At 40.8% G+C, this 14,605-nt stretch overlaps 2 protein-coding genes across 3 annotated transcripts in view; both read left to right on the top strand.

Moving 5' to 3' along the window:
- Window positions 1–230: 230 nt before the first annotated feature.
- On the top strand, window positions 231–677 carry LOC149829012 (uncharacterized). Its single transcript, XM_090017196.1, has 2 exons — window positions 231–338; window positions 474–677. Exons 1-2 carry the CDS (start codon window positions 231–233, stop codon window positions 675–677), a joined length of 312 nt encoding a protein of 103 aa, XP_089873322.1.
- Window positions 678–9,861: 9,184 nt separating this feature from the next.
- The window catches only part of LOC149829011 (protein N-terminal asparagine amidohydrolase family protein), a 34,077-nt gene continuing 29,333 nt past the window's right edge, over window positions 9,862–14,605 (top strand). Inside the window, exon 1 of one of the 2 annotated variants that reach the window (XM_090017864.1) lies at window positions 9,862–10,069. In XM_090017864.1, coding sequence (XP_089873990.1) covers window positions 10,010–10,069 — 60 coding nt within the window. In that variant the 5' untranslated portion in view covers window positions 9,862–10,009. The remainder of the gene's footprint in view (window positions 10,070–14,605) is intronic. The other variant, XM_090017863.1, reaches the window with a different exon arrangement.

The raw sequence follows: 14,605 nt of genomic DNA, 5'->3' as shown, positions 1-14,605 counted from the left end.
CATCCTTCTCCAATCAACACGTAAACCCTCAAAATGTCATACGTGTCCAACAACAAAAAGAAAAAAACAGTGCGGGTCCTGAATCCATGCGCTCTCTCTGTACATAAAGCCCATCCGTCTTTCCGTCTCTTGGCCGGTGAGGATCTTGGTTGGTTACTGTAGACATCTCAAGTATCAAGTGTTTCGGTTCTTTGTGTGTATTTGTGGTGCGCTAGTAGCGTTGAGAAAGCATGCAGTCGGCGAAGAATGCTGCTGCTTCCGCCAAGGAAGCGGCACAGAACGTTGCAGCATCTGCCAAAGCTGGCATGGACAAGACTAAGGCTTCCGTGCAAGAGAAGGTTCTCTCTCTCTCTCTCTCTCTCTCTCTCTCTCTCTCTCTCTCTCTCTCTCTCGTGTGATTTACAGTCTCATTAGCTTAAACAGTTAAATCGGTCTTGAATGAATGACAACGCATGGTTTAATTGGTTGATCAGGCGGAGAAGATGACCGCACACGACCAGCTGGAGAAGGAGGCGGCGACGCTCAAGAAGGAGGAGAGGATCTGCGAGGCGGAGCACAATAAGCAGGAAGCGCGCACTCTGAATGCAGCGGAGAAGGAGCGCACCCGCGTGAACACCACTGGCACCGGGGGCGGTGCGCACTCGGCCTTGCCTGGACATGGTAGGGGCGAACCCTAGAGATGGTCTTTGTTGTTGTTCTTGTTGGTTGATTTGGTTCATCTTGGTGTCCTTACATCGGAGCTTCTGTTGTTGTGGTAGTGTTTTTTCATGGATGTCTACTGTGGTCTTGAGCATGTAATTCGCGTTGGATTTAATAATAATAATGGAACGATGGAGTTCGGGCTTTCCTTTGGTTGTTGACTCGCACGACTATAATAATAAAACCTGATGTTTACACTTGATCCGGTCGGGTTTTGGCTGGATTCCAGGTTGAGTTTAATGAAAAACTCAATACCAAACCCGAATCCGATAAATAGTCGGACCAAATCTGGCTATTGAACACGGATTCATAAGGATGGCAGTGGACGGGGAGGAGGCGAGGGACAAGGTCTCCACCCCCGCTCCGTCTTAAAATTCTGCCTTGCATCCCTGCCTTCATCTTCGCACAAGTTTGAATTTTAACCTCCATCTCCACTTTAATTCTCGTTTCATGTCCTCCGTCCCTGGTCCAAACCGAGTGAGTCAAGATGGGGCCTTGTCCATCCCTAAAGGTATTTTAGTTATTTTATTAACGAGGATGAGGATCGGGGATGAGACGGGGAAAAGTGTAAGTTCATCTCTACCTCCATCTTCACACGAGTTTTTATTTTAACCTTATTTTTGCCTCCGTTTAATATCCTTTATTCTTGACCCAGACAGGATGAGGCGGGGCGGGGCCTGTTTTCCCCCGATCCACTGCCATCCCTATGGATTCATGTTAGATTTCGGGTTACATCGACATCCCTACCTGCAGTTCATAGACGGTGCTTTGCAACTAATTTAATTACTGTCCTATGGTATAGGTGTTGGTGGACGAAGCCACTCACCATATTTGTGTCATTTGGTTGGAAAAACTTCTTCTATCAATGTTTTCTTTAAAGCTCTTTACCTTTGCTAATGCTGTCTTTGCATATGCATGTGCATAGTTTATATTAGCAAATGAAATGTGCTTAGATGAAATTAATAGTTTAGTTATATATATATATATATATATATATATATATATATATGCACTGTGCTAATTGATTTGCAGGTACAAAAAAAATAAAATAAATGATATTTATTGCTAAGTGCTTGTAGATAACAAAACTATGTGCATTAAAAATAATATAAATTACAAATTAAGTGTTTACCCGTATTAGGTATATAATGCAAATACATCACACTATGCATTTATTTTTATTATATGCAACACTTTTCTTCTCGTACACACCACTTAGTTATAAATATCTAGTATAATTCTTGAACTTTATTAACTACCTATAACTCTTGGTTACAAGAAGATAAGAATCACTAAAAACACAAACACAAGCACATGCAAATTATAAACTCTTAACTATGAAAGTTGAGACCTTTAAACCTGTGAAAGTTGGTCACAGATGTGAACACATGTGATCGACAATCACAGGCTAAGGAGTCACAGCTGTGACCTTAATGTATTTAATGTAAATTCTCAATTCTTGAATCCAAATTCCTTAGGAGGGTTCCTCCAATTTGCTTGCCACAAGAAAAAATGTATTCATGTTTTTTACAATCAACCCTCTTAATTACTTGAAAAATATAGCCTAACAACCATAGAGGGAGAGAACGATAAAAAGATTTAAGCTTGATGTTGCTTAATTTACACCATTTCAAAATTTATTTTTATTATACATACGTATTGTTCCCTTGTGACTTACATTGTACAGTTGCGCTTAGAGTTTATTTTGCCTTTGTTGAGTCTGATGTAAGCTGCCCGGTTCAGGTGAATCAATACCCTGAAGGGGCAGCCCGTATACTTGAACTGTACTCGCTTGCGGGCAAAATTGTGAATGAAGTAAATGCGTTGAGCTTTCTTTTGTTCACCCTTATTGTGATTGCTTTTTGTAATTGTAATTTCTCTTCCTTTATTCTCTCTTGCACTCTGATTACAAGCTTTCGCGACTGGCAAGCGAGCTGACAAGTAGGCTTGTGGCGGTGAGGAGGGACTGTCGCGTCGCGCTGGCCTATTGAAGGAAATAGGCTCGTGACAAGTGGTACCAGAGCCCGTTCTTGTGCTGGGAAAGGGACTCTGGAGTCGATGTCGACAAACACACCGACATGCTGCGATTTGTAAGCAAGACATCGTGGCGCCTTATCAAAACTTGCGTAACACCAAAGGCAAGGTAGTTGCCGAAGCTGAAGAGATGGGTTCACCTTGGGGCCAAGAAGAGTTGGTTGCAACTGTTAACAAGCTGGTGGAAGATGTGACTTCACATGAGGAAGCAATTTCACGCGTATGTGAATCATTCAGTGGACTGAATGATGTGGTGGCGAGCCTGCAAGAGCATGTAAATTTACTAATGGGGCAGGTCACCTCGTTGACAACTATAGTGGTCGACTTGCAGACTGAAGTAGGGGAGCTTCAGTTGAAGAACCGTATATTGCAGTGGACGGTGACCCTAAATGACAAAAATGGTGAGAGGTCATCAAGAATTGATTTGCCAAGACCTGCGAAATTCAATGGTTCTCATGATAGCAAGACCATTGAGAACTTCTTTTTCTAAGTAGAAGACTACTTGGATATCTAGAATGTGATCAATGAGGATATGAGGATTAAGGCCGCAACAGCCTTACTTGATGGAGATGCTATCACTTGGTGAAGGCAGAAGCGCAGCGTCATGGAGAGGGGTCAATGCGTGATAAACACCTTTGATGACTTCAAAATAGAGTTGTGCAACTATTTCACGTCAAGAAACGCCCAGAGGCAGGCGTACCAGATAGTTCATGAGATCAAACACTCTGGTTCATTGCAAGACTATGTCAGGACGTTCCAAAAGCTTATGCTGGAGATACCTAACATGCCAGAAGACGACAAGCTTAACTTGTTCATTTGTGGAACTTCATCCATGGGCACATTCTGAAGTGGAAAGAAGCAACCCTCGTATTTTGGAAGATGCATATGTGGTGGTCGAGCGCTTAGTTGACACTCAGCGCAAGCCTTTCACTCCATCAACCAAAGTCGGAAAGAAGCCTGACTACGAAGGCAAGAAGGACGAGCGACGCGATGATAAAGGTGAGGTGTCGACACACCATCAATCTAAAAAGAAACTGAACTTCACAAAGCATAACAACAACAACAAGGGTGCGGTTGTGACATGTTGGTTCTATGGCGATAGACATATCGCCAGGCAGTGCCCAAAGTGCCTCGTGAAGGACGACAGGCAAGCTAATGCTGCATAGAAAGAATGCAGTGATACTGAATGCAGTGACACTGAGACAATGCAACCAAGGATGGGGGTCATGCGATCGATTAATGCAGCTAAAAGTTGCGCGGCTAAGAACATGCAGGTCAGTAAGGAACTTATGTACTTGGAAGGCATTATGAATGGAAAGTCTACTTCAAAAATGATAGACTTCGGAGCCACACACAACTTTGTCTCGCAGGAAGAGGCAGAGCGGTTGGGCTTGAAGCCTGGGCCAAAGCAGAGGACCATCAAAACAGTAAACTCTGAGGTCAAGTTCATCATTGGTGAAGCAAGAGATGTGGTTATTCAAGTGGGGAGTTGGGTCGATAAAGCCAACTTCTCTGTGGTGCCCCTGGACGATTTCAAGGTGATTTTGGGTATAGAGTTTCTGTGAAGCCAGAATGTTTTGATACTACCAAAGTTTAACACATTGACGATTATGAGGTCAGACCTGTCCCACACAGTGCAGTGCCTTACGTAGAAAGGCAAGTCTTTAGTGATATCGGCAATGCAGCTGAAGAAGGGTGTCAAGCATGAGAAATAGACATTCTTAGTTGCAGTGCGCGCAGAAGAAAAGAGGGTAGAAGCAGCAGTGCCGCCGACCCTAGCCGCACTATTGGAGGAGTTTCGGGGGGGGAGGGGGTGATGCCTCTAAAATTGTCGAAGCGTCTCCCGCCAAGACGTGAGGTCGACCACAAGATTGAGTTGACCCTGAGAGTGAAGCCTATTACAATGGTTCAATACCGTATGGGGCCAACTGAGCTGAAGGAGCTGCGCAGGCAGCTAAACGAGATGCTGGATGCAGGCATTATTCGTCCATCAAAAGCCCCATTTGGCACCCCAGTTATTTTTCAGATGAAACATGATGGCTCCAAACGGTTATGTGTGGATTACCGTACTTTGAATAAGGTCACGATAAAGAACAAATACCCATTACCCCTAATAGCAGACTTGTTCGACCAGTTAGGTAGTGCTTGAGATCGGGTTATTGGCAGGTGAGGATTGCAGATGGTGATGAGCCGAAGACAACTTGTGTCACCTGCTATGGTGCTTACGAGTTCTTAGTAATGCCATTCGGGTTGACGAATGCTCCAGCTACGTTCACGATCCTAATGAATCAGATTTTCTACCCGTACTTAGACAAGTTCGTGGTAGTCTACTTGGATGACATTGTGATCTACAACAGTAATATGGAGGAACATGTCGGGCACTTGCGAACAGTATTTCAGGTGCTGAAGGAGAATGACCTCTATGTTAAGCGAGAGAAGTGTCTCTTCGGGCAGGAGGAGATCAACTTCCTTGGTCACGTTGTGGGGCGTGGTGTGCTGTGTATGGATGGACAAAAGATAAGAGTCATCCAAGAATGGGTTCCGCCTTACAAAGTGTCAAAGTTGCGATCATTTTTTGGTTTGGCAAACTACTATCAGTGTTTCATCAAAAGCTATTCCCTCATTGTTGCGCCCCTCACTAATTTGCTAAAGAAGAATCGGGTATGGCTCTGGACAGGAGTGTGCGAAGATGCTTTTGATGGCTTAAAGAAAGCCTTAGTGAGAGAGCCAGTGCTGCGACTGCCTGATTACTCGAGACCCTTTGAAGTCCACACGGATGCCTCAAACTTTGCCATTAGCGGAGTTATTATGCAAGATGGCCATCCGATTGCATATGAGAGTCGTAAGCTAAAGGATGCAGAGAGGCGTTGCACGGTGCATGAACGTGAGATGACAGCCATCGTGTATTGCCTTAAGACTTGGTTGCACTATCTTCTGGGTGCCGAGTTCGTCGTCAAGACGAACAATGTGGCCACGAGCTATTTTCAGACACAAAAGAAGTTGACGCCTAAACAAGCTCGGTGATAGATGTTTTTGGCTGAGTTCCACTTTGCCCTAGAGTACAAGGTTGGAAAGAAAATAAATTATGGCAGATGCCTTGAGCCGCAAGGCTGAATTGGCAGCTGCATGTGCGGAGCCTTCTAAAGTGCATTTGGAGGGCACATTGCTGAGCCGCATCCGTTAAGGTATGCAGCAGGATCCGACAACACAACACCTTGTTTCTCTGGCGTAAGCAGGGAAGACTCAACGATTTTGGTTACAGGATTGCCTCCTCGTGACAAAAGAGGGACGCATCTTCATACCGCGGTGGGGAAGCCTCCACCGATAATTGCTTAAGGAGTGCCATGATACATTATGGGCGGTCATCCTAGTCAGGAGCGTACCTTAGCACTCCTTGAGCGAGGTTATTATTGGCCGCAGATGAGGGATGATGTAGAGTGGTATGTGCGAACATGCCTCATCTGTCAACAAGATAAGGGGACAAACCAGAAGGTTGCAGGTCTCATTGAGCCTCTACCAATTCCAGAACGTCCTTGGGATAGCATCTCTATGGACTTTATTGTTAGTCTGCCAAAGGTAGAGGGCCTCAGTTTCATCCTAGTTGTGGTGGATCATTTTTCAAAGTATGTCACATTCATTCCAGCTTTGAAGGAGTGCCCTGTAGAGTTGTTCGTAAAGCATGTGGTGAAGCACTGGGGCATACCAAAGAGCATTATGAGCGATCGTGATACTCGCTTCACAGGCAAGTTTTGGCATAAAGTATTCCGGCTGCTTGGCTCTGATTTGCTGTTTTCAACAAGCTTTCATCCGCAGACAGATGGGCAGACAGAGCACATCAACATGCTACTTGAGCAGTACCTTAGGCACTTTGTTAGTGCCAATCAGAAAAATTGGGTGAAGTTCATTGACGTGGCATAATTTTGTTATAATCTGCAGAAGAGTGAGTCTTTAGACCACAACCCATTTGAGATAGTCACGGGGCAACAACCACTGGCCTCACACACTCTTGCTACACAAGAAAAGGGAAGGACATCCTTTACCTATCAGTTTGTTCACGACTGACACGAGCTGAATGAGTTGACGAAAGCATTCTTACATAAGGTGGCAAAGAGAATGAAGAAGTGGGTGGACAAGCATCGTCGGCCCGCAAGGTTTCAAGTTGGGGACCAAGTGTTGGTGAAGCTATATCCTGGTCCCACAGGCATCTTCCGTGGGCGGCACTGCGGACTGCTAAGAAAGTATGAAGGACCCTTCACCATCACAAAGAAGGTAGGCAAACTGACATACAAGCTAGAGTTGCCCCCAGACTTCAAGGTGCACCCAGTGTTCCACGTGTGCAACCTCAAGCAGTTCCATCCAGATGATGGAGACCCAGAACACAGTGTGCCACAACACGCTCCTATCATGCAGAGGGCCCCAGCAGCATAACGGGTCGAAAAGTACCTCAGCCAGATCCTTCGCCACAAGGTCAACTACTTGGGTCAAACGAAGAAATACTTGGTGCAGTGGGAGGAAACAATGAAACCAACGCGGGAGCCTGCATTCTGAATGAACAATCGCTACCCGATTGAAGTTAGGGCTTACCACAAAATAGATGACACCGAGGATGACACATGATTTGAAGGGAAGAGCATGTTCCCTTACGACTTACATTATACAATTACGCTTAGAGTCTGTTTTGCTTTTGTTGAGTCTGATGTAAGCTGCCCGGTTCAGGTGAATCAATACCCCGAAGGGGCAGCCTGTATACTTGAACTATAATCACCTGCGGGCAAAATTGTGAATGAAGTAAATGCGTTGAGCTTTCTTTTGTTCACCCTTATTGTGATTGCTTCTTGTGATTGTAATTTCTCTTCCTCTATTCTCTCTTGCTCTCTTGCACTCTGATTACAAGCTTCCGCGATCGGCAAACGAGCTAACAAGTAGGCTTGCGATGGTGAGGAGAGATCGTCGCGCCGCGCTGACCCATTGAAGGAAATAGGCCCGTGACACGTATACTTATTGCTTTTAATTATACCAACGAGGGGCTTGGTTCCTAGGAGGCGTTATTGCACTTCACCTTGTGTTTGGGCTCTCCTTGTATGATAGGAGCTGTTAGCGCACTTCACCTTGTGTTGGGACGTTACAAGTTCAAATTTTAATGGAGGTCTATCTAACCCAAGCTTGACTATTAAACAAAAAATATTGCTTCCAATTATCCTTTCAATCTTAGAGATTTCGCGTGCTATTCCTCCTCGGTGGATAAAGCCCAAAAGAATTATCAAGTTGTTTTTGAAGAAAAAAATAGAGGGTTATGGTGAACACGTTTCTACGTCATAAGTGGAAAAGAAAAACATATGGTCATCAAGTTAAGTAGGAGTGTAACCAGGCTGGGGTTCGGTTCGGGTTTGATAAGACCCAATTCTGAATCGGGTCTAAAAGTAGGACTCAAACCTGACCCAATCTCATTCAGATTCGAGTATACCTAGTAACTATGAATTCCTATATTGATTAACATGTTGGGTATGATCGATTCAGGTCTTTAATAGACTCGTTTTCATTCGGGTCAAATTTGAGTTGACTGAAAAAAATAGACCCATATAGTTTAACAGGTTAGGGTATTATTGGTTCGGGTCTTAACGGGTTTGGGTTAAACTTCGGGCCTTGATATGATTGGTATTTTAGACCTCATTACTTGCCAATATATATATATATATATATATATATATATATATATATATATATATATATATATATATATAAATTAATGAAATTAACTATTTTATTAAAATTATATGCTAACAAATCAAAAACTTGTTAATTATTGTCAATAATGTCAAAATTCAAATTTGGAAAGAATGTTTTCATGCCAACCAATCATTTCAAGTTGCAAAAGAGAGAGAGATTCTGATTAGATGCAAACCAGAGAAAGATGCAACTTTCAAGCCATTACAATGGTCATTCATTGGTTTCTTTCAACTCAAGTCTCAACTCTCAAAAGCTGCAATCAGGCAAAAAATTAGTGAGAAGATGAAATAGAAGCCAAGAGAAAACAAGACAGTTGGGTTTTTGAGACTTTTAAGAACCAATGAAGTGATAATCTTCACGGGGAATATCAATTGACCATGCAACTGGTTTCCATCTCCAAGGAACTTTCTAAATTCCAAATGAAAAAACAAATTTACCTAAACTCGGTCTGAACAGGCTGACTTGCCAACTCGGCCAAGTGAACCAATTCAGGTATATAGTCTGGTATGGGTCGGTTTGGGTTCGGGTATATAATCGGGTTGGGTTTGTTTAGGTTTGGATCTTCATTTACAACACCCAAGATCCAACCCATTTTCATTACGGGTCTACATTTTGGACCCGACCCAACTCTACGGGTCCACAAATATCGGTTTGGGACATTGGTTTGGGTGGGGTATACCGGACCCAATTACACCCTTATAAAGTTAAGCATGAATCCTTGGACAAGAAAGATTAAGGCATACTACCCCCGCCCCCTCTTAAAAGGGCCAAAGACTTTGTAAGTGTTTGGCCCTGAACGTAGAACCGCGCTTCCTTTACGAGCCAAGCACAAACGTGAAAAGATCATGTGTAATATGGTTGGACAAGTATTTGTGCATTAAGCACCTGATCACCCTTCATCTTGGGGACAGGGCCTGTCAGTTGTGGGGCCCAAAGCTTGATGAATGGCGATCAGGTGCTTAAGGCATAAATTTTGTGCCATGTGATTGCAGCCGATCTGAACCCAACACAAACTGAGCTACGAGTGGCTTGGTTTGTTATAGGTAGGGGTGATCAACGGGCAACCGTTTGGGTCAGGCTGGTGCCTGGCCCGATTGCTGAATCGTGCCTGAAATGTGCCGGGCCCATGTGTAAAATGCACAGGGGCTGACAGACCCGGCCTGTTAACTAAGTCTGGTCCAAGCCCCACCCCAGACCGATTGCAACTGCATCAGGTGGAGCTCGGGCTGGAATATGGGTCAGGCCTGTCAGGCCTTAATCGGGTCGGGTCGGGCCGGTCCAGGTAGGCGTAATTTTTCCCAAGGCGTTTGTTTGAGAAACGACCCGCCTGCTACTGTGAACTTTTCCTATGTAAACCAGTTGAAACACAAGGGTTAAGAAATAGAAGAAAAAATAACCTGCGAAAACCACACCCTTTCAATTGTTTTGAAGGAGTTTCCCGTCTTCTTCTGCATCTTCGTCTCCTCTTCCTCAGAAACTTGGTGTTCTTCGTTCCACCTAAATTATATAACATATACAGAATTGAGGTTGGAATTCATATAAATTGATCATGATCTACGTTGGCGGGGTCCCCTTCTCCACACCTTCTTCATCGGTATCCCCTCTTCAGGTATCGAACTTTCTCTCCCAACCACTAAAGAGTTTCCGCCAGTAATCTGCTGCAGAAGATATAAATTAACCTTAATTTTGCCGCAGTATTCCTCGAACAAATGTTGGTTCTTTCCTTGTTCTATTAATATGTATTGTTGATTAATTGTGAAAATATACTTAGTTTTCCTTCATATATATTGAATGCAGGGGACCGGGATATCTTGTTCTGCTGAAATTTCGACTACCCAGTAAATTATTTTCTTCAAAAATCGTTTTTTTGCTTCTGTTTGTTCCTATTCAAAGACAGTTCAGTAGTACTGAAAACGGGTGGTGTTTTTGGTTTTTGGGGATCAATTAAACGAGAGGACGTTTCGACTTAAGCAAATTGGTTTGCATGATTTTGTGAAAATGCTCGCATCAGATTAACCTCAATATATCTCGTCGGTAGTCATCAAGAAATATTAGGAATATGAGGGAATAGTTCTATTGCTTCTGCAAGAGGAACAAGGAGAAGTTTCTATATGAAGAATGCTAAAAATGAAAATACTTTGTCTGTTAGGGATTGTTGGTATATAATAGAATAGTTAAACATGTGATAGCATTCAACTGATGCAGGATTACTAACATGCAACAGAAATGTCTCTATGAGCATGCCAAGGGTGAAGAGAAGTTATACAGCACTTGCCTTGATAGATCTTTGGTATCCTTATCCTCTAGAAAATCACCAATCACCTTGTCCACTGAAAGTTGAAATTGCAATATTGAAAGAAGCAGCACTGGAATTACCTCAAGGTTCTACTACTACGACTGATTTTATGGGCTCAATTAAGCTCCAAGAGCATGGATGATGTTTAGTAGTGCTATGATAACTGCTGGATTTACGTCATGTTATATTGATACAACTATGTCTGTAAGGGGAGGTCATCAGAAGCTGAAATTTTCATCCTCATACATTATGTAGATGGTATAAATATTATTAGAAATTGTAAGTCATTGTGCAAGTGGAAAATCAACTTGTGAAAGCTTTGAGATTATAATTTTGGGGTATCTTCTCTAGTTGATGATTGAAGTTGCATATTCTCACCCAATGGATATTTCCTCCCTCAGATGAAATTTGTTGCTAATGTCGTACCAAGATCCTACATATCTAGTGAGTTGGTCAACACACCTGAGTTGTAAAAACTCCAATACGAGAACTATTCATGGTGTGCCTTTACCTACTCTTATTTCATGCAAACAATTATTAGTGGGTACTTATTGAACCATCTCTTGACCAGATACCCCATATGCAGTTCATACCAAGTCCTGTAAGCCCCCACTGGTGTACATATTAACCGCCATTCTTTGCATTGTGAGATATATAAAAAAATATTATTTTTAAGTGAATTGTTCTCTTCTCATTATTATTGATGTTGATTGGAGAGCTTGCTCCAAAGGAAAGCACTTTGCTTTCCCTTTTTTTCCTGTTTAGCAAGTCAGAATAGGAGGAAGAAGGATGAATGAGAGTACTGCACTGCCATATTAGAATTTAAGGTTGCACAATGGGTGGAGCCTGTAGTGAGAGCCTCAAGCTTACTCGTTTAATAAGCAAGCTGAACTTTATTCTTATTTTGTGATCTTTTAGTTAAACAAGCTAGCATTGATGTTGAACATGGGATAATTAAGGGCTTGATAAGATCGTTAAAGCCTTGCTTAAAAGAATACATTTTGCAAATGCATTAACTCATGCTGAAGTCAGCTGCTTGTAGAGTGACCTAAGCATTATCTCAAACATTGGATATTATCAAAATACCACTATATTACTGGTTAATATCCAGTAAATAATTTGAAATTTTAAAATAACAAAATATTTTGAAAATCGACAATTTGTATGTCACGATACTATCATGGTATTAACAATGATATTTTTAATTTTTATTTTCGATGTTTTAAACAATACTTTTATTCAATCTTATTGTGTTCATATTTTAAAAAATCTTTCATCATTTTAGTAAAAATATTACTTAAATATATTCCTCTTTTAATTATTATTATTTATTATATTTAAACCTGCCATTAGTTCAAGCTGTAATCGTTAGTTGGCTTGTGCTCTTTAAGGAAACTCCATTTGGAAAAAGAATACTTGGATACCAAAATTGCTGGTTCTCTAGATGATAGAATACAAGGTTAACAAGTTGAACATTTATTCCTAGGATACTGATGTAAGCAATTTATGTGTAGGTCAAGTTTTGAGTCTAAGAAAATTGGCACATTCAACTTCCAAGTTCAAACTGTCCTATATATAATGGTGAATATATGCATGCATGTATATATGTGTATTTGTATGCGGAAGAGTGAGATCAGATGTTTAGATGAAGGGTTGTGTCAATGCAATCACTCAATTATAATTTTCTCATTAAATGAGAGGAAAATATTATGTTTATATACAGTCTTTGACATGTTCTTAAACTTAGTCTTTAATTTTTGACGTTAGTTTCCAGAATTAAAAATATGTGGCTAAACAGTTGTCTAAAACACCTTCAGTTATGTGCATAATGTGTTATCGAGCATCCTGTGTGGTCGCTGCAGTTTCATGTTGAAACTAGTATGTAAGCCAAAATGGAGTGTCCTGGTTTCTGAGGTTTCTGAGTTGTCAAATAGCTACCCATATTCAAGGTATTTCCACAAATGATAAAAATGCAGCGAGGCTGATTGTCAATTTCTATCAATCTTGACATTTCTACTGAGGTCCTTCATTGTCATTTTGTACAAGATAGAGATTATTGGTGGTAAGTTGGTCATGATCGTGATTTATCAACTATATTCAAGGCATCATACTGTCAAGGTTCAAGGATGATATTTGAACTGTATAAATTTCTCTCTCTCTCTCTCTCTCTCTATATATATATATATACATATATATATATATATATATATATATATATATATATATATATATATCTTCCAACCCCTGTCTTCAAAATACTGCTGGTTCCTCGCTGCTGTTGCCTTAAAACCAAAAACTCCATTTGCACCTCTTTCCACACTCAATTATATGTGCCACTAGGTTGGATATTTAACTATGGTTTTTTGTGGAGGAAAATTAAGGTGAATTATAAGTCATGATATTTCAAGTTAACTTTGAATAAATTGTGCCCACGTATTTCAAATTTGCCTTGTGTTTTATTCTATATATGAAGTGCCAAACATGTTAATGTTTGAAGAATTTGAAATATATATGTATGTATGTATGTGTGTGTGTGTAAGAGTAAGAAAGAGGATTACAAATCTTCTCTTATAGTCAACAGGGAAGGAAAAGAAGAGGAAAAAGGGTGGAGAGAGAGAGGGGAGGGGGGGGGGTATTGCATGATAAAAAATGAAGAAATATGTAAATTGTAAAATCCTTGAAGTTAAGAGGAAAAAAGGCTTGTTGGAAAAGTAAAACTCAAAGGTTATTTGATGCTAGACATCATCATTGTTCACTATATAGTCAATAATTGAGAAAACAAAAAAGTATTGTCAAAGTATCAACTACTTATTTTTGAAAGACACCTATTCACACGGATACTCCATTTTGGCCCCCATTATACTGTCTTATAGAAAAGTTTATAAAAATGGTTGTAACCTGTACCCCAGCCATATCCATGCGACATAGAACATAAGTTGTAATTATATCCAAAATTGTCCGTTCTTCCTAAGGGTTTTAGTACATAATGCCTGCACAGATGCTTGATTTTCAGGGCATGCGTTGTGAAACTTTGAAACATGTTGCCTTCATCATTCAAGATTTCAGTGACACCTTGCATTCATGTTTTCAGTCAATTACTCTTGATCTCTAACTCAATATGTCATGGCACTAATATTGCTCCACCCTTTGGAGAATATCCAAATTATTCAACATAATTATGACCTCAGATATTAATTCTTCCTAGTTTGCAGCACTAATATTTTGTATGGTTTTGTACTGTAATTCTCTCTTATGTATTTATCTTAGATAATCACATCTCTGGCATAATTTGTTGTGTACTGATTTTGCTGACAAATAAGAATGATCTAGTGATGACATAATATCATGAAGACTGACTTAGAACATCTGTTTCTTCAGATGTTCTGGCAATGGCTGGTTCTACTTTTAATGGCTTACTGCCTATCCAGTGTAGTCAGAGCATTACTAACTATTCATGTACTATTAATGAGCTTGGCAATCAATTTCTTATAATTTCAGTTGTTGGAAGCAATTGTATTTGTTGTGTTAAATTTATTGTGCATAATGAATGCACTGGCTCTATTGTTTGCAGGGACATGAAATTTTGGTTGAACTATTAGAGCACCCTGTATTGGTCTCTGGAACAAATTCATTTAAAGAAATACCAGAATGGAAAGTCTAAATCTCTGATGTGCAAACTGATAGCTCTTGCCCACTGAAGCATGTTTACGTCTTCCAAAGGGAATATGCAATTGTTGATCCTGCACATGTTGATGTATGTTGGTTTCTTGAAAAACCATAGATTATTGTTTTTAAAGGTGCCTTTTAAATGACCATTCTATCACAAATTCTCATCATGGTGTATTTGTT

This window comes from Nuphar pumila, chromosome 9 (genome assembly GCF_984573655.1).
Source record: "Nuphar pumila chromosome 9, dmNupPumi1.hap1.1, whole genome shotgun sequence".
NCBI lineage: Eukaryota > Viridiplantae > Streptophyta > Magnoliopsida > Nymphaeales > Nymphaeaceae > Nuphar > Nuphar pumila.
The sequence above is the reverse complement of the archived record's forward strand: the minus strand, read 5'-3'. Positions and strand labels throughout refer to the sequence as shown.

Excerpts from the sequence above, each read along its gene's own strand:
- LOC149829012 (XM_090017196.1), top strand. The coding sequence starts at position 231 with ATGCAGTCGGCGAAGAATGCTGCTGCTTCCGCCAAGGAAGCGGCACAG. Across the intron at positions 339-473 it reads AGGCTTCCGTGCAAGAGAAG|GCGGAGAAGATGACCGCACA; the intron begins GTTCTCTCTCTC and ends TTGGTTGATCAG.